This window comes from Oncorhynchus tshawytscha, linkage group LG05 (genome assembly GCF_018296145.1).
Source record: "Oncorhynchus tshawytscha isolate Ot180627B linkage group LG05, Otsh_v2.0, whole genome shotgun sequence".
Lineage (NCBI taxonomy): Eukaryota > Metazoa > Chordata > Actinopteri > Salmoniformes > Salmonidae > Oncorhynchus > Oncorhynchus tshawytscha.
The window spans coordinates 47,674,794-47,702,728 of NC_056433.1; the positions used below are offsets into that span (position 1 = coordinate 47,674,794).

Below are 27,935 nucleotides of genomic sequence, written 5' to 3' on the forward strand. Positions count from 1 at the left end.
GGTAGTTCACATTCTTTTATTTGAACCATAGATATAAATAAATAAGAAAATACATATATTGAATGACAGTGAAAAGTCTCTGTTCTGTGCACACTTTAATACTGATGAAGGATGTGGAATGACTCCTCAAATGTCGATGCTTTCCTATCGTCACGGTCACACGCGTGTAATGACCTCTAGTACCACGTGTTTGCTGTTGAAAGGTCCAAATAATTTACTACACATTTTCCCGAAAGGGTCTGTCTGAATTCTCATCTTCAACTTCTCGGATCTACTTTCTCATCGTTTACAACCCAATGGTTTGACAATGTCTTTCTTTAGACAATCAACCAAATACTTTGGCAGTTATTGCTTTGTGTACAATGCATTCTTGTAATGACATTAACAAACAAAAAACTATCAGCAGCATTGGAAAGGTCTTTGTCCATTGACGGACAAATCCTAAATTCAGAACCCTGACTGACAACATCAGGGTGTCTGAAAACCAACCAGGAATGACCTGATAAGATAGCCTGGTCCCAGATCAGGCGTGACAATGACCATATGAGTTGGCAAGACGGTATGCACAGATCTGGGAGCAGGCTCCTGATAAAAGTGGATGCTTTTCAGTCACAACCGTGACCTTCTGATTGATAGAACTTAAATCCTATTTGGGTACTGCGCATTTATATGGTAAAATGTAAACAAATATTGATTCTACCTTGTTTGGCAAACGCACACAAGCAGAGAGGAAAGTGGATGATCCTTCGGTACAATCAAGACGGCACGGATAGTGTTGTTGATCCACTAGGACCGAGGAAGACAAACAAAATGTACGTTTGAGGCCATGCGTGTTGGGTTTCGAAACGCTGTCATTTTCAAGTTCGTTATTACTGAGACAATTGACCAAATGTAGATAGTTGTGACACCTTATTCTCATCCCTTCTTTGGAGTAAGTCGTACCTTTTTAGCCTGCGTGCCTGACCTTTTCTGCATTCAACAAGACAAGCTGGGTAAAGCACTAGACTGGCACCCAGGCTAGTTCCTTGTAGCTATTGCAGTAAACAGGACACACCATTGGAAGAGACTATAGAGAAATGTGACTTATTCAAGACATCGACTCCTTCATTTCTTGTCAGACTTCGTCTACTCTGTGCTATCCAGAGTGCTTCATCTCCATAGTGCTTCAGTTCATATCCAAGATGTACATTTATTATTAGTCCAAGACTGAAAAACTCAAGTCTTCTTTTTCAGTTAGGATTATGTCCCATAGTTCCATTCACTCCACAAGGCTGGCTAGGCAAAAATAGCATCTTGGACTCGAAGAGACTGCAAACTGCTAGGTTTGTTTAAATGGTATCACTTTCGAGATGCTTCATGTCATCTCTGTTGCTAACCCACACAAATCCAGATCTGGTTTCTGACTAAACCAATAAAAACATGATTTAATTGCATAAAGATGCATGGAACAAATACTGTAGGAGATTGTTATGAGGTATTTAACAGAGGATCTCCTACCAGACTGTATTTTTGATGTGTGAGCTGTAATGATAAAAAAAATGTTGTACTGCTGTGTTTTAAAAAGAGGTACGCTAAGAACCACCTGACGCCAAAGAACTCAAGGGGAAAAAAACACAACAGGAATGAGACAGCTACTGCTCTTATAGCAACTCCATGTGACCCATATAGGAGAGCAAATCGTGTCAAACATCTTGATGTGTCTTCAGAAGAATAATGCTCTATTTAGAGAGAAGACATTACTGCTGTCAAAGCAAGCAGGCATAGAAATAGCCACAGTCATAAAGCCGAACACACACACTGTCCCTCTGTCATACCCCCAACACCCCAGGTTTCCATGGGGTTTGTGGTTTCTGTGGCTTCGATGGTTGCCATGGCGTCTGTGGTTGCCATGACATTGCCGGTTTCCATGGTGTCTCCACTGTAACCGGCGGTCCTCAGGTTGCCTAGCGAGGAGGGGGGAGTCTCCTGTGTCGGAGCACGCGGATAGAGGCTATGTTGTCCTGGGTCATTAGGCAAGTCACCAGGTCCAGACTGAGACCAGCCACCTTCTCACCGTTCACCTCCAGCAGCTCGTCTCCCACTCCCAACAGCCCCGCATACAGCTTCTCTGTGCTGCTGTCGCCCATCTCCTCCACGTACACACCTACAAGACAGACAGGTTCAAGTACAGGAGCGTGTTGCTGGTAAGGCCACACACATTTTCACACCTTATTTATAACACACGGACAGGCAATCGTGATACCACAGGAGAGCAGTATCACTACCAACACATACACCTTACTGGTTACACATTTACACCGGTAGGATCATAGGGGAGGAGCACACACACACACACACGGCTAATATAAAATACAACCTTAGGACACAGGAGAGGAAAACATGACCTAAGGTTGTATTTTATATTAGCCGTGTGTGTTAGGTCATGTTTTCCTCTCCTGTGTCCTAACACACACACACACACACACACACACACAAACAGCAAAGGAATACAACACTAAACACACATTCAACTGCAGGACAGGAGGGAAGTAAGAAGATGAACAACACCTCGAGCACACAGAAGGGGGACATTCTAATAAACAGCACATGATTACAGAACACGACATTAGAAAAAGACAACCAAAACAGGGCAAATCCTAGCCTGGTACCAAACGGTTTCTGTTCATGGCCTAGCCTGGTCCAGACCAATGGCGAGACAATGACCATAGGAGTTGGTAACAGCACAAACAGATCTGAGGTCAGGCCAGGCAGAGCCAAGCTCTCCTGTCCTTATGTACCAGAGTCTGGTCGTCCTTTGCCCCGGGAGATGAGGAAGCCGAATGGGCCGTCGGGGGGTCTGCTAAGCTCCAGCAGAAGGGTCCCATCAGGGAAGGCTTGGGCCACCCTCCCCACAGAGCGCACCCCACTAGGGCAGCCCACATCCTCCACACTCAGAGCCCTCTGAAATCCCCTACTGGAAAGACAGGACAGCAGAGTTGCAGTGACACATATGGGGCACCATTTGTAGCATGCAATAAATATTCATTCATTACCACAAAATCCAAACATTGCAGTCTTTGACACAGGCTCAGATGTCGCCATGCAGTTTGGAGAATGGACATTGCAATCTACGCTCCCAGGTGGTGTCCTGAATAATAGGTCGACCCTTAGATCTTCATTAAGATTTATTTGACCTAATACCACCTCTGAAATACCACTGGATGTGCGCATGTAATCTTGTTGTATAGATCAATCCCGCTCAGTATGGCCATTAGGGTTTCAAACAAGGTATACTGACGCATTTCCACATTATGTCATCCTATAGAAAATGCTATTTTATTTCAGTAATAAGCAATGAAGGTCAATGGAGAGACAAAGAAAAGTGTGCTGCCTCGTGCCATTTCCCGTTTTATAATGTACATAATGAAGTCATTGCATGGGGGTCTTTATGGCAGAAGCCCCTCCCCAGCCCACTTCCCAGAGAGCCACGTAGCTCGGTCCATATATAGCAAGGCTGTCATGTCCCTAGCCGATCAGGTTTCTGACTGCCTCTCGAGGACGGCTATCGAAGCGCAAGGCTGAGGCTGGAATGTCCTCGTCTCTGGTCTCTCCTGGATCAGCTACCGGTGCACTCACGTAGACATACACATGCACGCACGCACAGGCAGTGTCAACAACATCACCCGAACAGTCCGTGTTCAATTTCACCCCTGCTCCCACCTTTCCAAGTCCATAATGATGTGATGTTTCGATAGTCTACTGGGTTCCATGTCTTTTTTGTTGTCAGCACCACCACATTCTCTATTTTTAGCTCTCCACTCCGGACACCCCCTCAGACCCAGTAAATGGAAACTATTCGGTTACACAACACATACGGCAGCCGTCCATGCATACCAGAGATATGAGATCAACGGAGACTTGAGCACATGCCAGCATTGTAATCTCCTATCAGGAAGGATCGACGTTGACTTCATTCATAATATTAAATCAGTGTGCAAGTTTTAAACCGTGACAGATAGTTGGATGTTAGATGACCTTACATTACTGTAACAGTTGCCTATGTGTATGTTGCTGATGCCATAGCTCTAATGTTGTGTGTGTGCATGTCTGTTTATGTTGTACCTGAGAGCAGGGCTGCTGGGTTGGTCTCCAGGTGTGTACGCACTGGAGCGATCTTTCTTCTTTGACGACTGTAAATTCTGGACTGATGACGATTTCCTCAGCTGCATAAAGGGTGACCCCTGGTGGTGAGAAATTAACATGACAGTAACCCTGTCAGCTTCCACAATATTGGTGCATTTAGATTTCTTCATAAAGCATAATGTTACCAAATATACTCTTTATAGCATAGTTATGTGTGAAATCATGTATATTTATACTTCTATGACACACTTTTCTATTCATCATGTTCCAGTCAACTAAACTCTCAATATTCTTATAGATTAAGCAGAGTTTGACAGACAAAGTGGCACTCTAACTACAAGCACGGTTCAAATCCATAGAATTCCCTATAATTCAAAAGATACGTTTGACATGACAAAGGAAGGCATTCTGTCACCATGCGTAGGGATTGGAGCGAAGGTGCTTTCCTCAGCTGGCTGGGGTCTGGGCACTTGAGGGTGCCGAGGCTGGGACTGGGGTTGGAGGTGGGGCCAGGAGAGGCCGAGGGGAGGCCACGGGGCTGGAAGCTAAGCTGCTCCATGCTACTGGAGCGCCCTTTACCCAGCTTCCCCACTCCATTTAGGCCGATGGCGGAGAAGAAACGACGCAGAGAGAGCTTGGATCTTCCCTCCCGCTGCTCTGTCCTTACCCTCCTGTGAAAAGAAAGATGAGCAACGCCACAAAAAAAACAAAAAGGCAGAGGCTGTGGATCTGAATGCAACAAACCCTGTTCCGGCCCCATCCCTTCCCCTGGAACCATCTTCCCCAGAGCTAAAGGTCCAGATCACATTCTGCACGTGTTTCTTTCCCTCTACAGACATATTTTACAGACATGTGGTCACCCTGACTGTCAATCGTGAAAGTAAATTCAGTTCAAGTTTTACCGGTGAAACATCCATGCAGCATCTGCATGTTAACCGTTCTCAATCAGTTTCATGGGAATAGATTTATTTACACAGAGTAGTAACCCACAATATCAAAGTGAAGAAGAAAAAGTGTCTGAAAATGAACTACAATTAAAACAGTAAAGTACCCTTTCTGGATAAGTGAACACCCTGAGTTAATACTCGGTGGAACCACCTTTTGCTTGAATTACAGCCATGAGTCTCTTTGAATACTTCTCTTCGAACTTTGCACACCCAGACTGTGCAATATTTGCCTTTTCTTCCTTGCAGAATTCTTCAAGCTCAGTCAAATTGCTTGGTGACCGGTCATGGACTGCACTCAAGTCATTCCACAGATTCTCAATGGGATTTAGGTCAGGGCTCTGACTAGGCCACTCAAAGACATTAACCTTCTTGTCTTTCAGCCACTGTAGAGTTGCTTTGGCGGTTTGCTTTGGGCCGTTGTCATGTTGAAACATGAACCATCTTCCCGTTTTCAACTTCCTGGCAGAGGGCTGCAGGTTCTCCTCAAGAATCAGTCGGTATTTTGCACTGTCCATTTTCCCTTCTATCCTGATAAGTGCTCCAGTCCCTGCTGCAGAGAAACCCCCCCCACAACAGAATGCTGCCACTGCCGGGCTTTACTGTGGGCATGATGTTCTTTGGGTGGGAAGATGTAAAGTGCTTTTTCCCCCCCTTGCCACCCTCCCATAGATGCCAGATTTGTGGACCGCTTGTGATATTGTGGTCGCACACATTGACCAGTCTTTGCCATAAAGGCTTGAAGCTCCTTCAAAGTCGTCATTGGCTTCTTGGTAGCCTCTCTGATCAGTCTCTCCCTTCACCGATCATCCAGCTTGGAGAGACGGCCTGATCTATGCAGGGTCTGGGTGGTGCCATACGACTTAACCACTTCTTAATAATGGTATTAACTGTGCTCCGAGGGATAACAAAGCCTTTGAAATCTTTTTATATCCATCCCCTTACTTGGTGCCTTTCCACATCTTTCCATAGTGGACTATTTGCTTTGAATTGCAGTACTAAATAGTGGAGTCCTTGATGAACGACTGCTTTTATTCTGAACCAATCAAAGTCACGACAATTGATCACAGATGGAAGCCAATTAGCTTGATTTGTGAACTGGAAGGTGGTTGGTTATATCTCAGAAGGTTTGCAATTCTAAGGCGGGGTGTTCACTTATCCAAATACGGTATTTTACTGTTTTACTTGTAATTCATTTTCAGAGCTTTAAAAAAAAAATAATAATAATCTCACTAGGATATTGTGGTTTACTCTGTGTAAATAAAGCCGGAATGGTCTAATTCCATGCGTTTTCATTTCAGGCTGTAAAGAAACAAAAAGGTGAACGTTTTGAAAGGGGGCGGTGACTTTCTATACCCATTGTAGATCTAGTGATGTAGTGTTGTTTTGAATTATGTACAGTGAGTGAATTTTAGAGCAGAGGGTGTTAACAAACTGTAGCCTACCAGTGTTTTGTTGAAAAAATGTGACCATTTGCCCAATCATCCTAAAATCTCATAAGAAATGAGGCGGTGTTTGCCTTACATTAACCTTATACCATGCTATTATATTCGGTTCTGTTATGTAGAATACTATCATTATGTGATCTTGCAGACATTGGAATGAGCACCATTCTCCATTCATCACCAAAATACTGTAGCCTGTTCTCTGGGCAGCCGAACGAGTAGAGCAGAGACTGTGCGTAAAGTAGAGAATCTCAGAACATGCGCAGAACCTTCAGCCCTTTAGCTATTGGCAAGAGGGTTCCAGAAAATTCACACCTGTAGTCAGTCCGTAAAAACAAAAGAAAGGTGCAACCTGGACATCATCAAAGCACTCTGGTTAGGTCAAAGCTTGGTTCATTTCCGTGATACTTTTCCATTATAAATTTAATTTGATTGGAAAAACCTTTTAGAAATTCTGTCCGAATCAAATCATTCAGGAAAATGGAAAGAACTAATTCTTAACGCCTCTGACACAGGAGCCATTTATGAGCAATGTGTATCCATTCACTTACTACTATTTGGTCAGAGGAGGTCAGTGTTGAGTTTTAAAAGGCTTCAACTGAGGAAGTGCTCTATTTATGTCTGCACCACCACTCTAAAACCACCTTGTTTGACCTAGTTTCTATAAAAACAGTCTGTGGAAGACTAATAATGGCTATGGGCTAAGGCTGGCAGGCAGGCAGGCAGGCTGGCTGGCAAGCAGGCAGGCAGGCAGACAGGCTGGCAGGCAGGCAGAGCTCCAATTAGATGATAGCTTGGTAAAATGGTAAAATGGAACATAATCTGGGGAATCTAAAACTAGTTTTCTTTAACATCTCTCTCGGAAAGGTATTAGGGAGAGGGACAGATGTTCATTTTGGGTCAAACCTTCACCTAGGGCAGGTGTGGGCAACTCTTAAGAGTGTGCTTTGTTCCAGCCTAACACTTCTACAGTAACTCAACTAATCAAGGTACTGTGATGAGCAGGCCTGAAGTGCTTTCATGCCAAATTCTGCCATATACAAACAGTGATATTAGTGACTCAGCTATGAGTTCTAGCCCAGCTCTGAATTCTCGATTTAACCTTGATCTGAAAGAACTAAAGATGGGAGAAATAATGCTCAAAAGAATTCCACCAAGCCTACCAGAGGGCAAGGCAATCCTTTACGATCTACATGAAGAACCTAATCATACAGGCTTCGGGTCAGTTTAGAACTAAGCATAAGAGTGTGGTGGGGAGAGGTACCAATACTCACTGAGTTGGACTGGGGCTGTCCTCCCTTTGATGCTCTGCTCTCATTGGTCCCCTGACCCGTACATCACCCCCAGAGCGGTACGGGGGCGGGGTAATGATGCTGGTTCCTTCAGGACAGAGCTCTTCCATCCCTGGATGATGCTGCTCCACTTCTAGAGGAGAGAGTGAAGAGACTTCAATATTAGGAAGGTGTTCCGAATGCTTGGCATAGTCAGTGTACATTTCTAGTTTTTCCACTCTGTCATTTGCTTACAGTCAGCGAAAGGAAAGCTGACAGTCAGGGAGCATCAGAAATTCCAAAAGCGATGGATAGAGCACTATATAATTGACATCGAGAAAATATAATGAATTTCAAGTGCAGCCATCCAGACCTCAAGGAAGACCGAATGCGGCCTGCGGACCACAATGAGTTTGACACTCCTGAGTTAGAGCTTTGTTAGGACTGAGGCATTTGCATGTGATATGATAAATTTTTGTAGAATGTTGTTTGTGAAACATGAATTTCTAGCTACATATATTTTTTTGTGGGGGGGAATGTTGAGTATTTCTCATGCATAGAGACAGAGAGAGAATTAGAGACAGGAGGGGAGGAAGCGTCAGAGAGATACAGAGAAAGACAGAGAGACAAAGAGAGAGACATAGACAGAGACAGGGAGAGTGAGAGAGACAGAGGCCACAGTGGGAACAATCAGATGCTTCACATATCCAATCATCCAGCCTGTGGAAACGGAGCGAACAGGCCTCGGTGGGATTACAGGGCTGGGGCTAGGGGATGTGTGTATGTGCTGACTGCAAAATCCCTGCTGGGACCTGGGTGCAGCACACACACACACACACACACACACAGACAAAAACACACACACACACACGTATGGATGCACACTGACACATCACTGACACAAGCAGCATGGACTTAATTACCCATGAGGCCGTGCATTTACCAATGGCCACTAGGGAACTAGAGTAAGACTGAAAACATATTCAATTGTAGATTTTTTTTTAAATGTAATTTTCCTCTGAGATGCCCGTACCTTATACTGTTTAGACTATTTGAGTCAATGGTGACTGTGATCAGAGTCTGTGTCAGTAGTCAGGTACAGTTCAGGTCTAATCTTTATTTTTAAAGGAATACTTTGAGATTTTGGCACAGAGGCCCTTTATATACCTCCCCAGAGTCAGATGAACTCGTGGATACAATTCTATTTATCCCATTTTTATCCCTTTAACAACTGTTCTTAAAGGTTGTCTGACGGTAGTGAATAAATCCACTGCATTGGAATTCGCCTCCTTTGCTCTCAACAAGGCATTTACCATCACCGCCCATTGATATGTAGATCTTGCCGTCACCTTTGACTTCTGCCATTCAGATGAGCTGTGAATATTAGCAACCCATGTCGTTCTCACCAATCCGCTGTCCCACACACTGAGGTACAGTATATAAAGGTACAGTATATTAGGGCTCCCGAGTGGCACAGTGGTCTAAGGCACTGCATCTGCAATGCTAGAGGTGTCACTATTGACCCTGGTTTGATTCCAGGCTGCATCACAACCTGCTGTGATTTGGAGTCCCATAGGGCGGGGGACAATTGGCCCAGCGTCATCCGGGTTTGGCTGAGGTAGGCCGTCATCGTAAATAAGAATTTGTTCTTTAACTGACTTTTCTAGTTAAATTACGGTAAAAAAAAAGATATGAACTATGCCTGTATGACTCAGTTGGTTGAGCATGGCGCTTGCCCCGCCAGAGTTGTTGGTTCGATTCCCGGCACCATCATCATTCAGTCATGACTGTAAATCGCTTTAGATAAAAGCATCTGCTAAATGCAATAGATATTATTATTTATAATTTAACTAGAGACAGCATCCAAGATGGATGCCCGTTGTTTTCAACGTAATCTACTCAAGTTTGCATACGCTGTTTCGTGGTTGTTGCCATCTTTCTATATCCGGTTTTACTACGCCTGCACTCTAGCACTCAGTGCACACCGGAGAGACAGCAGTATCGCGCGAGGCCACCCGGGAGGAGAGCTCTCTACTTTATAGTGTGTGTGTGTGTGTGTGTGTGTGTGTGTGTGTGTGTTTGTACATTGCAATGGACGTGTTTAACTATACTTGTGGGGACTTCAAGTAAACCAAAAATGTTGACCAACTGGGGACATTTTGTTATAGTCTCCACAAGGATAAACGTTATTTCTAGGGGATTTAGGGTGAAGGGTAGAATTAGTGTTAGGTGTGTCTGTGTGCGTGTGTATTTGAAGCTGACCTGGTGACGCAGGGTCCCCCATCTTCTCTACTGCTGTCCTAGCTGGCGATGGGGAGGTCTTCAGCAGGGAGGCAGGCCTGATACAGGGCATCATTGTGTCGGTGCTTGAAGTCAGCCCCAAAGAGGAACCATACTCCACGAAGTTCGCGCCGACAGAGTGCTTGTTCTGAGGGCTAGGTGCTGCCCCTCTCCCTTGGTCCCCCAAGGAGTTCTGGGGCAAAAGGCGGTACTGTGGTGAAGGCACGAGTTTGACCACTCGCTGGCCATTGGGTCGGCTCTTGGGTCCCGATTTCAGAGCTGATTTGATGGGCGTTGGGGAAGGGGGAAAGGGGGTGCCCTTGAGGCACGGGGGACTGTTTGTGGGTTCATCTGGGGGCGCAGGGGAGTGAGTGGGAAAACCCACCACCTTTGACTCTGGTTGCTCAGTGGGGTACGGGTTGGGTGGCACCACCACAATACCATTGGTTGAGCTCATCGGCGCCAAGCTGTGATTGGGCCTGGGTGCTGGTGGCGTTGGTGTCATCGTGATGGGTGCTCCTTGCCCATTGGTGCCCAAAAGCTCACCTCTCCTACTCCTCCTCTTCACCTTCATTGTCGACACTCGAACACTCCCACCACCTCCACCACCACCACTGCTGCTGTCCGTCTCTCCCGCCGAGCCGAGGCCCATCCCTTCGCTATCTGCCACATCGCCAGGGGTTACCTTCCCAATGTATGTCTCCTTGATCAGCTCGGTATGAACTGTCCGGCTGGGCTCGCTGGGAGCCACCCAGCAAGGCATCAGCACCTTCTCCTCCCTCTCTCTGTTCACCGGGTAGTTCTGCCCTATTGGGGGTGAAGGATTCTGATGGAGGTTCAGGTTCAGGGGTGAAAGGTTCGGATGGAGGCCTGGGTTCAGGACCCTTCCTTCAAGGAACGTCCCGCACGAGTTGCACTGCCTGTTAAGCGCCTCCTCTTGTACCACCACAGATTTGAAATGGCTGCCACTGTTTAATTGGCCTTCCTGTGCCCTGTGGGCCTTCTTGTGCCCTCGCTCGATCACTGTTCCAGTTCCTGGATCAGTGTCCCTCCGCCCATTGACATAGGAAGAGAGATTGGGCTTGGATATAAGAAGACCCTGGGCCCTCTCACCCGCCCTCCTTCTCTGGCGGAGCCTCTCCAAGTAGCGCACCTCCGCGTCTTTCTCCGACTCGTCCTCGAAGCGGACCCGTGTCGGTGATTGGCCGGGACGTCGGCGGGGGCCACAGGCCGAGTCGCTGCTGGAGGAGTCACTGAGGTTTCCCGAGAACGAGGTAACTGCAGGAACCGTCGCCGACGACACCGACTGGCTGTCCTTCCCCGCCAGCAGAGCCCGGTGCAAGGAAGCTCCAGCCGTCGACAGCTGCTCCCTGTGGATGGATGCACACACACACACACACATCCAGAAGGACACACAAACACACACTGGCACCACTGTGGTAAGGTAACACACAAACACAAACCCTAACCCGAAAAAAACTGAAACCCCATAAAGAAGCATTCAGCATTTTTCCTCCTAACACAGAGGATTGGGTGGATGCCTGTGGGATTCTTATCTATGTTCTGGCCCCTGTCTGTCCCAGCCGCTACATTCCCAACTCTCGCTAAGGGGAAGGTCATCCCCAGTATGGACGTCCTCTCTGTCTGTATCCAATCACATAGCCTCTGTTACCACAATAATGGACAGCTATCTTGAGTCGTATCCAAGAGAGAGTGTATTTATTTACGCGATTGTTCATATACAACTTCATCTATAAACGTAAATGAGAAATGCATTTGGAAAAATGACCATGGAAATAAAGTGATTGACAGTTGTGAGCCCACACTGTTGGATGGTGGGGAACAAAATACTGCATGGCTGGCTAAGATTCCTCTGGGGAGCTGATGGGAGTATTGTACTGTGCTTTCCTTGTATGGACTCCTCACACACTGGGTATCTACCCCTGGGATTGTGTGGTTGGTGTGTGTGTGTGTGGGGTGGGGGGGCTGAGGGTAACAGCTGGAAGTTGTGTAGCGAAGCATTAGAGGGAATCAGTCTTACCAAGCGTCAAATCACAACTAGGAAGCTCCCTCCAAACCAGAGATATTTCCAAATTAAATCAGACCCAACACAGAAACACCAAATGAATTGTTCTTATCCAATGAATAAACAAGACAACTTATGGCACCGCAATCACATCAATCCAAATCACTTCCAATTGGAAGGATTTTGATAATAGTTGGCTGTCATTGAAGGGGGGGGGGACGGGGGGCATTATTACATAATTTCTGTCATATCACCTAGTGGTTGGTCGGTATCCAAAAAGTCCCATCCAATCATTCTAATCTTGAGTGAATGTTGATGCTGTCTGGTGATTGACAGCTGTATGAGGGAACATCCTGCCTTGGTCAGAGTGAATGTGCTGAGGTAATCAGTAATCACTGCTCCCGGACCATGATATTAGGATTGAGATTGGGGAGGTGTATAATTCCAGCTGGATTGCGTAATGCGTGTTGTGAAAATAGACGTGAGAGAGAGAGAGAGAGAGAGAGAGAGAGAGAGAGAGAGAGAGAGAGAGAGAGAGAGAGAGAGAGAGAGAGAGAGAGAGAGAGAGAGAGAGAGAGAGAGAGAGAGAGAGAGAGAGAGAGAGAGAGAGAGAGAGAGAGAGAGAATAGAAGAGAGGATAGAAGAGAGAGGAGAGAGAGAGAACCTGACATAGCAACCTAGATAACCCAATGCCCTAAACCAATTCCCCAATAGGTGGCCCGTGGGCCAAATTCTGCTCATGGTTAAATTTATGTGCACCCCCTCATTTTCCTTTTAGAATTGATTTTATATAATTTGCTTTGTTGGACATAAGACTGTAAAATAACCAGCAAATCAGCTGTAAGTGATTTTAATTTAGGAAATCTGTTACCAATCTGTTCCCACGCATGAATAGATGTACTCAAGGCTTGAAATTATTCTGTTTTTGTTAAATACCATATATATGTTTGGGCTTCTTGCAGTCAATTTGCAGTGTACAAATGATTTATAACTACAGTACCAGTCAAAAGTTTGGACACGCCATCTCATTCAAGGGTTTTCTTTATTTGTACTATTTTCTACATTGTATAATAATAGTGAGGACATCAAAACTATCAAATAACACATATGGAATCATGTATTATTCTAAAATGTAGAAAATAGTCCAAATAAAGAGGTGTGTCCAAACTTTTGACTGGTACTGTATGTTCCGGCTCCCCGACCATCTGCTTAACAACAACAACAACAAATCAGCTCCCAGCTGAATCTGCCAGCGCCTGCCCTAAACCATTATTATTATTATTATTATACACTTAATTAAAAAGCCTTGAAATTAGAGCAATATAAAAGTGTCTATTTACATATTGACGTTTACTACTATTTGAACTGTATCACCACCATAATTACTACTATAGTTTTCCGAAAACTACTAATGCTTTACGTTAGCTAATGACATACACATGCTCTATAGCTACTTTTTCTAGAAGTATTTACCCAGCTGTACATGGAAACGGCAACTACATATCGTATAGTTATTGTGTAGTTACTAGTTAGATAAATGTAAATATTACATACATACTACTACATAATGTAGCATCTGTGTAACTAAAGTGTGACCCATAATAGATATGTGACATATCGGCATTTAAAAATGAATAGAGGGCACTGCAAATAGAACATGCTACATTTAAAGCAGTAAATCCAATATGTGTCATATCACTACCACCTGTCGCAGCTTGCTACACTGAACACGGTCAGTAGACAGACCGCGAGAGAGCCGCAGCACACTTTAACCGGCCAAACACAAGACAGCCGTCCCGGTTGCTCCGGCACAAAAGCCCACAGAGATTCACAGGCCCTGCTGGGCCCCACCGAACAGAAGGGAAGAAAAGGAGAGAGAAAATAACAAAAAAAACGCTTTCTTCTTTGGCCTCGTTTGGTTGGCTATGATGCTACAGGTGTCTGCTACAGCTAAGCTCTGCTGGTAAACAGACACGCACACACACCGACGACCCTCAAACCCACACACATAAACACACCCACTTGCGGAGCAGCAGACTTACGGGTTGTCCCTCTGGACGGGTAGGATGGTGTGGTCGGCCTTGAGTGGGAAGGAACGGGCCTTCATACGGGCTCTCTCCAGGAGCCGCTTGGCCTGCTCATGGCGCGGACTCAGAGGCAGGTCCTCGCTGGACACAAAGGCCCTGTCGGGCCGCACACACACACACACACACACACACAGGCAGGTTAGGGGGGGGAGGAGGAGAGATGGTAGAGAGGCACACGTCAGCGCCTGTGCGGGAGAGACGCTCATAGAGAAGGGGATTAGGCCGAGCAGGCAGTCACTACTAATTAGGCTGACAAGGGGTGTGTGTGAATCAATGAGCTTTTGTGTGTGTGTGTGTGTGTGTGTGTGTGTGTGTGTGTATGTGCGTGAGAGAGTGTATCTTTTCATAAGCTATTATCTTGTTTGCCTTTGCTTGTGTTTATGTGTGTATATTTGTGAATGCGGGAACGAGGGACTGTGAAGCAGTCCCTTTGCCTGTAGACCTATCTGTGAGCGGGGTTACATTTTCCCAACCACCAAAAACACAATTACCCACAGTGCTCAGAGCTTTAACCACACAGCTGCCCATTCAATTTCAACACGACACCTGCTTAACAGGCACTCAATGGGAAAACAAATGAGTGCGTTTCAAATACTAGGTGCCTCACCGGAAAGCCTTTCTCCTGTGTTGAGTCTGTGACTGGGTACAGAGAAGAGAGATATGATCATAATCCTCTTTGGTGAGGAGGGTGGAGCTTTTAGTAACAGCTGTTATAAACACTGTGTCCCTGTCACTAATTGCAGCTTGGGGCTCTAACACGGAGAGATACAAGAGCAAAGCGGTAGAGTCATTGGTGTTTGCTGGTGTCGTGAAAGCATCTGCGGTATCTTCTAGATGTATTAGAGCGGCAGTATTTAGGTTGGTGGTTTGGGTACCCAAATGACATTTGTTTGTGATACATTCATATTTAAGCTATAGTGTAGAGGCGTAGCTGGTAAACCCAGTTCCAGCTTTACTCTAACACAATAATCAGGTGTTTTAAAGCAGGGCTGGAGCAAACGGCTGCATACCCAGTAGCTCTCCAGGAGGTTCTACTGTACCTTTGGCTGTGCTCGCTGTCTTGGAGGGAGATTCCTGAATCCCAGTCACTGTCATTCAGCGCAATGGAACCTATAGGGACATAAATAGACACTGTAACCAGGCAGACATAAGTATAATTTCCCTCCAGTATTGAAATGGCGTTGATTTCCTTATTTCTCTGGAAACTACAATAAAAAATCATTAGCAAGAAATATGGAAGAACCGTATTAAGTTTAACTATTTGTTTACTTTCCCTTTGTTTATATAAAGCATGATTCATTTAGCATTGTGGATCTTTGAGGCCATGAGAGTGAGGGACAGAGCAACCCACAGGCGGAAGACAACTTCTGTTTGTGAGACAGTTGCAATTAGACAGGCATTACATTTATTAAACATCTGGCCAGCAGTCAGAAATAGCCTATTATCTCCCTACCCTCTTTTTCCTCTCAAGATTTTCTCTCTATACTTTCCGTTGTCATTTTTTTTTTTACGTCCTCACATTATTTTGACGTTTTTTTTTCCCCAACTCGTCACACACCTTGACCATGAGCTATGTGTTGAATGTGAACTGAGTGTTGGGGAAATGTACTCTTCTCTAATAGAACATGTCCTTCTCGGGTAAACCCCTTTACATCATTGAGGATTTAAGGGGTCTACACGCTGTGATTTTACTACGGTTATCACCCTAACCCCGAGCTGCACCACCGCTCACACATTCGCTAAAATAATCCATGGTTTTAGGTCTAGTGGGTGGCGTAGGCAAGTCAGTTTAAGAACAAATTCTTACATACAATGAAGCCTACCAAAAGGCAAAAAGGCCTCCTGCTGGGAGAGCTTCCTACTGCCTGAGCTATGTTGTTGATGTAAATTGATAAGAGCGTGGGGCCTAGGATTGAGCCTTGGGGGTACTCCCTTGGTGACAGGCAGTGGCTGAGACAGCAGATGTTCTGACTTTATACACTGAACTCTTTGAGAGAGGTAGTTAGCAAACCAGGCCAAAGACTCCTCAGAGACACCAATACTCCTTAGCCGGCCCACGAGGATGGAATGGTCTGCCGTATCAAAAGCTTTGGACAAGTCAATAAAAATAGCAGAACAACATTGCTTAGAATCAAGGGCAATGGTGACATCATTTAGGACCTTTAAGGTTGCAGTGACACATCCATAACCTGAGTGGAAACCAGATTGCATACCAGAGAGAATACTATAGACATCAAGAAAGCCAGTCAGCTGATTATTGACAAGTTTTTCTCACACTTTTAGTTCTTTACTGTACCTCTCCCATTGCACTGGGTCACCTCCTCGGCCCTCTGCTCCCTCTCCAGAGAGCAGAGGGCAGAGGCTTCAGAGAGCAGAGGGCTGAGGCTCACTGGCTCTGGTCCCTGGCTCTTGTTCAGCATCTGCTTGAGGACGCCCCGATTCATCTCCACTCTCTCTGCTAGAGACATGGCACTCCCACTGCTGCACAGACTCTCCAGGCTGTCAGCCCTCCACAGGCCCCCCATTGGCCCCTGGGGACCCAGTTCGCCCATACACCGCCTCAGACCCTCCAGGCTGTCACGGCGTAGCAGCTCCCTGCCCACCCCGCCGTGGGCCCTGGCTTTCCTCTGCTGGCCCCCAGGGGCCCCGGCCAAAGACCTGTCTGGGGCCGGAGGCGCGTCTCCGTTCAGCAGTAGCGTTTCGGGCCTGGTGGCCTTCCAGAACCCCTTGGGAGAGACGCAGGGTTTAGCCGCATTAGAAGCGCTAACATTATCCGCCAGGGGACTAGAGTTGGCATTAACATCAGACAGGTTCTCCAGGCTGGAGCCCTCACCCTGTTCATGTGGGAGCGCAAGCAGGCTGAAGTCCAACCCATCCGTCCCCACCCCCTCCATCAGGCTGTCTGGCACCACTGGGTGGAGCATGGAACCCTGGGACTCTGCATCTTCATCGCTACTACTTGAGCCCCAGCTCACCAGGACAGGACCGAATAGGGAAGAGGACACAGGAAAGGCCTTCTTATCCATGCCTGCCTTGAAAGCCTCCCTCCCTGCAGCCTTGTTGCGTTCAGACAGGGCCTTGACCTTGGACTGCAGGGCCGACACAGCTGAGCCCGGGGGCCCGGGCTGCTGCTGGAACCGGAGCTGGCTAAGGGGGCAAGGGGAGGGCGAGGTGGGAGTAGGGGTTGAGGTGGCAGGCTCCGGGCTGGGGCTGGAGGAAGGTTGGTCTTCCATGCCAGGTTGCAGGGTCTGGGGCTTGGCTCTCTGTGGCACACAGGGCATGGGGAGAAAGGAGTCTGCCATGGCTACTTTCTCCATGGCCACATCACACTGTCAGGGGAGCGTCAGAGCTGTGAAGGAGACAAGAGAAGAGATACAAGGGATTTTGGTGTCATTTTTTTTGCTGACTTAAAAGAGGGACTAAGAATATAGAGGTTACTTTAGCGAGCAAATAAATAGTTCATGAACAATAATTGTCATTTTAAGGATGCATGAAATCGCAGTTTTTCTGAATGCCTTTCAAAATCATATTTGTACTTTCATATGACAAATAAATGTTAAATCAAGTTAGAATCCAAAAAGGCATACACCTTGAGAGGAAGCTTACTTGTCCCTCAATAAAAAGGAGATCGCCACAAAGGACTTGTCTTTTTCCTGTATTTGTACAAGGTTTGTTAGAGGTTTAAGACAGACCGGGCCTTTCTGTTAAGTAACATGGTGGGCAGACGTACAACATTGCCAGGCAGCTAATTACTTTGGCAACCCTCTCTGATATTCACGTTGAGGACCCCACTTTTGTCGCAAAGGGGTAAAAACAATGGCGGCACAAAGGCTAGCTAGCATCTTTAAAGAGGTCCCCCAGCAACCAATAAAGGATGTCACAAAACAGACCGAGAGCAAAGGATAACTACCACCTAGACAACATGAACAGTGTGAATTGTGACCGCCATCCCAGAAACTGTGGAAAGGTTTTTGGGAAAAGAGAAATCAAATAGGGTAATGTGTCGTATTGAGATAAATTATGTGGCACTCAAAGCTATAGAGAACTGCAGGATTTTTTTTTTTACAGTACCCCTTTCCAAAAGAGATTGACAAATGTTCTCTCAACTCGAGGAGTGTTTTCTATTGGCATTCACAGCTTGTTTTTCCTCACTTACTATGCAGCCTCAAATCCACAGGAGACCTCTAACTCTAACTCAAAGCCAAACAGAATTAGACACACATCAACAAACATCTCAATCCTATTATTACTGGGTAGAGGTCAATGGTGTTACAACCACTACATTTTAAAAAAAAGAATTCTGCAGTAATATTTGATAAAACACTAGGCAGGATTTCTCAACAGTATGAGGGCCTCAATGGCTGGGGCCACTTGTACAGAACATTTCATCCTTGTGTTCTGACATCATCCTCATGGGTTCTGATAAATACAGTGTCCGTTGTTCTGTTAGCTTTTCATAACAACTCGGGTTAGTTTACCCAATGAGAAAAGGGACTGAGAGGCATGTCAAATTTTCCGGGCCCATAAATTATTTGCTACTCACCATACCCATATTCAGCTACCTTTCTCTGTAACCATACACTGAGTGTACAAAACATTAAGAACAATGTCCTAATATTGAGTTATTGAGTAGTGGATCATTCTTGATACACAGGGGAAGCTGTTGAGTGTGACAAACACAGCAGCGTTGCAGTTCTTGACACAAACCGGTGTGCCTGGCACCTACTACCATACCCCGTTCAAAGGCACTTAAATCTATTGTCTTGCCCATTTACCCTCTGAATCGCACACATACACAATCCATGTATTAATTGTCTCAGGGCTTAATAATCCTTCTTTAACCCGTTTCCTCCCCTTCATCCTCACTGATTTAACAAGTGACATCAATAAAGGATCATAGCGTTCACGTGGATTCACCTGGTCAGTCTACGTCAGGGGTGTCAAACACATTCCGTGGATGGGTCTTGTCACGCGCTGACCTTAGAGAGCCTTTTCATTTCTCTATTTGGTTAGGTCGGGGTGTGATTTGGGTGGGCATTCTAGTTTTTCTATTTCTTTGTTGGTTCCCAATCTGTCTATCGTTGTCTCTGATTGGGGATCATACTTAGGCAGCCCTTTTTCCCACCATTGATGGTGGGATATTGTTTTTGCATAGTTGCTGTCTAGCCCTGCAGATCTTTATGTTCGGTTTTGTATTTTGTTGTTTTGTCGGAGTTCAGTATTAAAAATCATGAACACTTTCCACGCTGCGCTTTGGTCTCATTCATCTTACGACGACGAACGTAACTAGTCTAGTGTCTGCTGGTTTTGTTTTTTTCCTTTCAATTCAACCTCAGACAAGTAGGTCAGGGGAGTTCCTTACTAATTAGTGTCCTTAATTAATCAATCAAGAACAAGGTAGGAACGAAAACCCGCAGACACTCAGCCCTTCATGGAATGAGTTGGACACGTGGTCTATGTCATGGAAAGAGCAGGGGTTCATAATGTTTTGTGCACTCAAGTGTACAGTTGTTAGGCATTCAGTCCACAGGAGTGTTTATTACTGTTAGCAAGGTGACATCATGAAATTCAATTCAGGTTCACCAAACAAACCCTAACAGTACTGTGCTTCTCAAAATGCAGGTAGCCTGCCAACACTGACAGCTCACGAGACAGTGTGCTCACATTAGAGAAAAACACAGTTCTGTTACCTGACAAGATATACAGTGAGCTCCAAAAGTACTGGCACAGTGACACTTTTTTGTTGTTGTTTTTGCTCTGTACTCCAGCACTTTGGTTGTGAAATGATACAATTACTCCTCCTGTCTCAGCCTCCAGTATTTATGCTGCAATAATTTGTGTCGGGGGGCTAGGGTCAGTCTGTTATATCTGGAGTATTTCTCCTGTCTTATCCTGTGTCCTGTGTGAATTTACATATGCCCTCTCTAATTCTCTCTCCCTTTTTCTCTCTTTCTTTCTTTCTCTCGGAGGACCTGAGCCCTAGGACCATGCCTCAGGACTACCTGGCCTGATGACTCCTTGCTGTCCCCAGTCCACCTGATTGTGCTGCTGCTCCAGTTTCAACTGTTCTGCCTGCGTCTATGGAACCCTGACCTGTTCACCGGACGTGCTACCTGTCCCAGACCTGCTGTTTTCAACTCTCTAGAGACAGCAGGAGTGGTAGAGACACTCTGAATGATCGGCTATGAAAGGCCAACTGACATTTACTCCTGAGGTGCTGACCTGTTGCACCCTCTACAACCACTGTGATTATTATTATTTGACCCTGCTGGTCATCTATAAACATTTGAACATCTTGGCCATGTTCTGTTATAATCTCCACCCGGCACAGCCAGAAGAGGACTGGCCACCCCTCATAGCCTGGTTCCTCTCTAGGTTTCTTCCTAGGTTCTGGCCTTTCTAGGGAGTTTTTCTTAGCCACCGTGCTTCTACACCTGCATTGCTTGCTGTTTGGGGTTTCAGGCTGGGTTTCTGTACAGCACTTTGAGATATCAGCTGATGTAAAAAAAGGGCTTTATAAATACATTTGATTGATTTGATTGAATTACTACGAGGTTAATGTGCAGACTGTCAGTTTTAATTTGAGGGTATTTTCATCCAACAATTTAGAAATTACAGCACCTTTTGTACATAGTCTGCCCATTTTAGGGGACCATAAGTACTGGGACAAATTCACTTATACAGTATGTGTATTGAAGTAGTCAAAAGTTTATATTCCTAGCACACAATGATTACATCAAGCTTTTGACTGCAAACTTGCATTTTCTGTCTCTTTGTGCATCTGTAACTTTCTCACTCATCATTATTCACGATTTATTCAGGACTATCCGTAATCGTGGCAGCATCCACGTTCATGTAGAAGCGTTTAGAAACATATTATTTTCTTATTTACAATAAAAGTGACTCCAAAACGACACAATAGATTACTTACCATTAATTACTATTGGGCACAACATAATCTGAAACAACCAAAGCAAACAGCAAAATGCATCCAACAAGTTTGCAGTCACAAGCTTTAATACTACTTTCATACACATAAGTGAATTTGTCCCAATACTTTTCTATCATTTCAAATCCAAAACACTGGAGAACAGAGCCAAAACAACTTTTGGAGTTCACTGTGTTGCCCCTATGACTGAGAAACCAGGTGAAGGAGGTTTACACAGATGTAAAAGGTTTTCTCGTGAGGGGCTTTGCAGAGAAAGTAATTTGATTTAAATTAGTGTGTGCTTAGTAAGGAAGGCTCCCTGCCAAGTTAACACCACCCACAAGCCTCAACTGTCAAGTACTCACAAACATCCCCATTCTTAACCACACTATTATTTACCCATTTCATTTCATTTAATATAGTGTAGAGAGAGAGCGAGAGAGTCATCAAGGGAAAGGGAAGAATTAGGGAAGCTTGACAGAAGGACCCTACACAATGCCACAAGGCTATAATGTAGGATACCACATAGCACAGTACAACACCACCAGGAAAATATTTGTTATAGGCAATTCCACGGTAACAGATCGATGCTGACTCTGATTTTTCACAAAAGTATGCCAAACAAAAACCATTGATTGCAAAGTTATACAAACCATACAACTCTGTACAGTACAGCACAGTAGAGTATAGTTTAGTACAGTATAATAGAGTACAGTACAGTACAATACAGTAAATTATACTATACTCTACTCTAGTGTGCTCCACTGTACTTAACTCTAATGTACCATGCTCTACTGTACGGTGCTGTCCAAACTTGTGAAACAGCCGTCTATGATTGGTTCAGATTTGGACTGACCAAATTTCAACATCCATGGATATCCAGTGTCGGTTGGTGCTCAGTGGGTGAGAGGGCTGGTTACAGGAAATGGAAAGAGAGGGGGCTCATGGGTAGGTGTCAGTAAGAGCCGGGAGAGGTGATATTAACTGGAGAGCGAGAGAAGAGAGACAGGGAGAGAGAGGGAGGGGTTGTCCAGACTGTTTAAACACTCTTGCTTTAACCACCAGACGACAGAAAGAGAAAGAAAACAGTTATGAGTTGAACGTAACATTATGCCAGTGGAAGGGAGGGAGGACAGTAGCGGGAGACCCAACTGTGGTTTGTGAATACTATGAATTCCCATTGTAGCAAATTGAGTTTCAGTCATTCTGTTACAGATTTTTTTGGGGGGTCCTTCTGTTACCGATTTAACAGAATGACACATTTGAATCACTTAATAAATCATAAACCAAATTGTTATTAATAACAATATAACAACTTGGTTAGTCTACCTTTACTTGTTACTTCTGTGAACTTTGATTATCCTCCCTCCTCATGATGGAGAGAAATTCAAAAATATGTTCAAGGTGCTACACATTGAATTTTTGTATTGTAATTTCAGAAAATGTCCACAATATATCTCCAGTAATATTGGAATGATAGTGTTTCACAACATTACTTACCCACCAGTGTTGTGTTTGGCTGTGATATTAACCTCTTGATTTCTCCCGCCAGAGTGGCATCTGTGTTCAAAATGTGAAAAGCTGTTTTGACTTTGTGGCTGTGTTATCTACTGGAAATTGGGTCAAGCAGCCAATGTAGAAGTTGCTCTGTCATTTCATGGCTGCTGAAATTCTACACTGTTGGCTCAATTTCAGTTTATGTGAGAAAACAAACACTGAAAAGTGTAGGATATCATTGTACCATCTAAATCGATGTGAAATATATTTTCAACAACAAAAAATATAGTTTTTTTCAAGCGGTTTGAAGCTGGTCGACCTCAACCGAAAGTAAAAGGCTCAAGCGCGAGTCTTCGTCATGTTACGAGGACAAAGGATGCAGGGGAACGGGAAATTTGTTTTGAATGCAGCCTAGTGCTGTTGCAATTCATCTAGCTTCCACGTAGGGGAGAAATTCTAGGTGTAGTGCCTTTAAAGATATGTCGTTTTTTGGTAACAGAATAAAAGACACTAGATATTATTTATTAAAGCTGCAATTGACTGTAAAAGGTGATACACGTATATATATCTTAAAGGTGCTAGACAGGATTTTTATCATTTCTGTATATATCTGCAGTAATATTTCTTAAAGCGGCAATCAGCAGTAGAAACAATAACAAAGCGTTGTACCAGCCTCTGTTTCTGAACAAAGCTGAGGGATGGGACTGGAGAAATGCAACCACTCTCAAATTCAAAAACAGAGCCATTAATGTAAGGACGGACCACCCATGATATCAAAATGATAGTTTTAACCATGTTTAGAGGGTATAGTGTTTGCTTACATGTATTGGAGTAAAACAAGCTTATATTTGGGGTTCTGCTGGGGTACGAATGTTGAACTAAGCTCATGAGGCATTTATAAGTTATATTCCTCAAGAATCAATGGGTACAAAGAAAGACGTAGCAACAGCTGATTGCCCCTTTAAAACTATACAGAAGGCCAATCATTTCTGCAAAACTAAATATAAGTGTTGATATCAGTTGGCAGGGGTCTTTGCTTCAACATGATTGTGTTTTTATGTATTTATAATACCTTTTAAGACGTTTTATGCTCGATGATTAAGACCCCTTTTCCATCTGTTTGACCAGAAATCAAGACCTCTGCTTATTCCTATTTTTTTGGATGGAAAATGGTTGGAAAATATATATACAGTAAGCCTTAAAACCTCTTAAGGATCCCGCCCCTTTTTTCAATTTTCGCCTAAAATGACATACCCCAATCTATCTGCCTGTAGCTCAGGCCCTGAAGCAAGGACATGCATATTCTTGGTACCATTTGAATGGAAACCCTTTGAAGTTTGTGGAAATGTGAAAGGAATGTAGGAGAATATAACACAATAGATCTGGTAAAAGATAATACAAAGAAAAAACAACCATTCGTTTGCATTTTTTTGTACCATCATCTTTGAAATGCAAGAGAAAGGCCATAACGTATAATTCCAGGTCCAGGTGCAATTTAGATTGTATCCACCAGATGGCAGGAGTGTATGTGCAAAGTTTTAGACTGATCCAATGAACCATTGCATTTATGTTCAAAATGTTGTATCAAGACTGCCCAAATGTGCCTAATTTGTTTATCAATAACTTTATTAATAACTCATGTTCAAAATGGTGCACTCTCCTCAAACAATGGCATGGTATTCTTTCACTATAATCACTACTGTACATTTGACAGTGCGGTTAGAATAACAAGAATTTAAGCTTTCTGACAATATCAGATATGTCCATGTCCTGGGAAACATTCTTGTTACATACAACCTCATGCTAATCGCATTAGCCTACGTTAGCTCAACTGTCCCGTTGACAGGACACCGACCCTGAAGAAGTAAAAAAAAAAAAAAAATGATAGACTATATTTGACACCAAATTTGTTGTGCCCCACAAACTTCACATGTAAATGCTCATGGGGCTTTTTACATGGAAATGCCCTCATGCACTTGATTAACTGGAACCTGACATAAAAGGTCACACACAGCTTTGATTGGGATTGTGTTGAAAGTCTTTAAAAATAGTAACTTATTAAAGGTGTCTTGTCAGACCGGTCTTAAACCCCTTCAACTCTCTACTGCCTCTCAAGAAAGACCAGAGCCCATATTCACATATTGCCTCAGAGTACGAGTGCTGATCTAGAATCAGTTTTCACCTTTTGATCATAATTAATAATATTACACGGACGGACGGACGGACGGACGGGGGGGGGGCTTGATCCTAGATCAGCACTCAGAGACACTTCATGAAATGGATACTACGCCGTAGGGTTTTAATCATCACAGATTCAGTCAGGAATGCAGCTGCTGTCTCCAAATTCCAGGGAGTGACTAAGGGACGCAGAGAGCATGTTAGAGGTTATAAGGCTACACTTCCACACCAACTTTGCACTTCACAACCACTGAGCTTGTGTTGAAATGCCTGCAGTCACTGAACCGCAATGCAACAAGGTCAACATGTGAGACTAAGGGGAGAAGGAAACCAATTGCTTCTGCGAGACTGGGTTTGTTCTATAAGGAGCTGTTTTAGAATACGGTAATTTATCTGAATTTCCTCTGCCGACCTCACCTCTACTGAAATGCTACTAGGTTTCTAATTCACATGCAAATATGGTGGCCACAAAGGATGTAATAGATTTTGGCCTCTCCTGCCTGTATTTGAATTCGGACAATAGATGACACCCCAGATGCCATGATCAATAAATTACATTGAATGCTTAAGTTCCAATTGTCATTGAAATAATTATAGTTGGTTTCTTCCTTTGTTTAGGTAAGAGAGAGAATAGTCCCTGAGAGTGTGAAGAGGAAAAAGTTCTTACCTCTCTCCCTCCATTGGTGTTCAGAGACTGAGGTAGCTCTGCCTGCTCTGGCCTCCTCTCCCAAATGCCATCCTAAAATCTGTGAAAGCTCAGCCCAAAATTTTTTCACTGTTATTTCAGCGACGCCTTCTATTTTGAAACAACCTTCCCCTTCCCTCCCTCCCTCCCTCTCTGTCTTTCTCCAGCTGTGTTGGGGCAGTTCAAGTGTGGGTCTCGTCTCTACTGAGCACTCACTCTCCCTTTAAGTACACAAATCTGGGAGTTTCACCAACCTTCTCCTCCCCTCAACAGTCCCTGCTGCCAAGTATCCAGTTCCTCTCCCCTCCTTCCTCTGATAAAACATCTACAGCAGGCAGTGGGCAGCAACTGACTGTAAAAGGTGATCCACATGTGTGGAAACCTCAGGGTTGCTTTAGGAGACAGTCTTGAGCAGCTGGTAAAGGATTGGACACAGAAATTCTTAAACGCAACACAAGGGTAGCTCTATTGGTGGAGGGGCTGAAACTCCGCCCACTGTGGGTGGAGTCTAGTAACTTTACCCTTGAATTTGAGAGAGAGAGCGAGAGAGAGAGAGAGAAAAAGAAAAAGAAAAAGAAAAAGAAAGGTAGCAAAGGAATCTTAAATGCAGAGAGCAGAGGAAATGCACAGAGTCTCCAGGCTCATATTCCAGCTGGCTCAGGAATTTTCTTTGTTGATTCTCGATTTGGACTCGGTTGATTCGTCACTCTCTGCCCTCCACCTCATATGTTACTGATTGTCAGATAAAAAAATAATAAAGGAATACTTTGACATTTAAAGATATCTTTTAACGTGCAAAAAGGTTCACTAGATAATAATTGCGTTCTCATGTTTATTTTTCTTTCAGGGGGAATCTCCCAGGCCTGTTTTGAAACAGGGCCATAATAATCGGAAACATTGGGGAAGATATTTAACTTCATACACTGCCAGATCCAAGTTAGTTTAACTGGAAGTCCTCCTGACTTCAGAGTCTGGAAAGACTGTTTTTATGTTGTCTTTACGATGCGTTGGTTGATACCATTCCATTCACTCCATTCCAGCCATTACACTCCATTTCAGCCATTATTATGAGCTGTCCTCCCGTCAGCAGCCTCCACTGCTCAAACACTCACAGGCACATCCACACACATCCATTACAGCTGTTGGATTTTCAAATCAAAACAACAAGAAGTGTTACCCCCCCAGAGGAAAAAACATTTGAGAGAACCAATCAATGAGTCTGCTCAATTTCTAATCGAATATTGTATTAACAAACAACCTCCTGTCCAGATCAGTGAGTCACAGCTCTGCCCTCGCTGAGCGGTCAAGTGGGTCGCGTCAGCCAAGCTAGATCCAAGTACCCAGACCTGAGAAAGTCAAGCTCGGAAACTGAGGAATGTAATCACAAACTCACAGCCGTATGAAAAATGTCTCTCCTTCCCCCCCAAATAAGTTACCCTATTTTCAGAGCTGAAATGTGATTTGCTCAATCCACCCCTTCCTCCTTTTGAACAAGACCTCTATTGTGCTGTAAGTCCCATTTGTAACATACACATCTAGGACCACCGTGAATTGGCCCAGGACTATGTCTATGCCTCATAAGTACTGTAAGTATGGTCCAAAGACGAATCTCCACCTTGGGATAAAGCCAACATATGTGTCTGGTGTTTGTTTACACACTGTCAGTCTGAGTACCGGACTGGTAGTGTAATGGCGACTATCTCAGTATTTTTTTAAAGCAACAGTTTATGCCTGTGTTTCCTGAGTTGACAGGGTTCTCTGAGTAATGCAAGACTATGAGCTCATTTCTGCCAGTGGGCTGGAGAAATAGTCCAGTTTAGCCAGAGAAAAAGCAGTCGACGGTGTCTGAAGCTTTCATGTTGAAACACTGCTTTTCAGATTGTGGGGGTTTCAAGGAAAAGCAGAATTGCAGTGCCTTGCAGAGATGATATTAAAAGCCTTGCTAGCCAGACATAACTGTATGCATCTGACAGCCTTAAAATGCCTATGGGAGTAGACAGTCGAGGATGCTCTGATATCGGAGCTTTTCATCAAGAAGGAAGAAGTGATTGACCCTGAGCACAGATCTAGGATCCCCTTACATTGTTACAAACCTGACCTCTCAAATCCTTACTTTTTCATTACACATTGATGACAACAGGTGTTCTGGATCCCAACAATCATCAACTATACTCTTTACACTCACTGAGCAATTTAGGCCAAATTCGAGACAAAAATATAAAAGTGAAATATAAAATAGTTTTAAAAAAGGATGAGGCAATACAAACTGTACATCCAGTTAATAATGTGAAAAAGTGACAAGTTACCTATTTATGCATTTCTTCAGTGTGCTGATTTCCCTGATGAGATGCAGGTTCAAATCCTCAGGCTCCATGACTGTCTAAATTCCCCAAATATCTCACTAAACAGAATGGGGTACCTCAATCATCTTCACATGTGAAATTCCTCACAGTACTCCTTCCTGTCCCCCGC

The 27,935-nt window shown here is 44.4% G+C and overlaps 1 protein-coding gene across 5 annotated transcripts; it reads right to left on the reverse strand.

Moving 5' to 3' along the window:
- On the reverse strand, nt 1-27,917 carry si:dkey-121a11.3 (uncharacterized protein KIAA1614). 5 transcript variants are annotated; one of them, XM_024421051.2, is made up of 10 exons: nt 27,770-27,917; nt 16,472-17,524; nt 15,216-15,285; nt 14,131-14,271; nt 10,045-11,432; nt 7,786-7,936; nt 4,538-4,793; nt 4,102-4,220; nt 2,778-2,953; nt 1-2,143 (listed from the first exon to the last, which is right to left on the reverse strand). In XM_024421051.2, the coding sequence occupies exons 2-10, from the start codon at nt 17,490-17,492 to the stop codon at nt 1,944-1,946; spliced, it is 3,522 nt and encodes a 1,173-aa protein (XP_024276819.1). In that variant the 5' UTR covers nt 17,493-17,524; nt 27,770-27,917; the 3' UTR covers nt 1-1,943. The 5 variants fall into 5 exon arrangements, with proteins under 5 accessions (XP_024276819.1, XP_024276818.1, XP_024276820.1 ...); XM_024421050.1 differs by lacking the exon at nt 27,770-27,917 and adding an exon at nt 25,718-25,844; XM_024421052.2 differs by lacking the exon at nt 27,770-27,917 and adding an exon at nt 25,446-25,844 and having other exon boundaries at nt 2,778-2,950.
- Nucleotides 27,918-27,935: the final 18 nt, after the last annotated feature.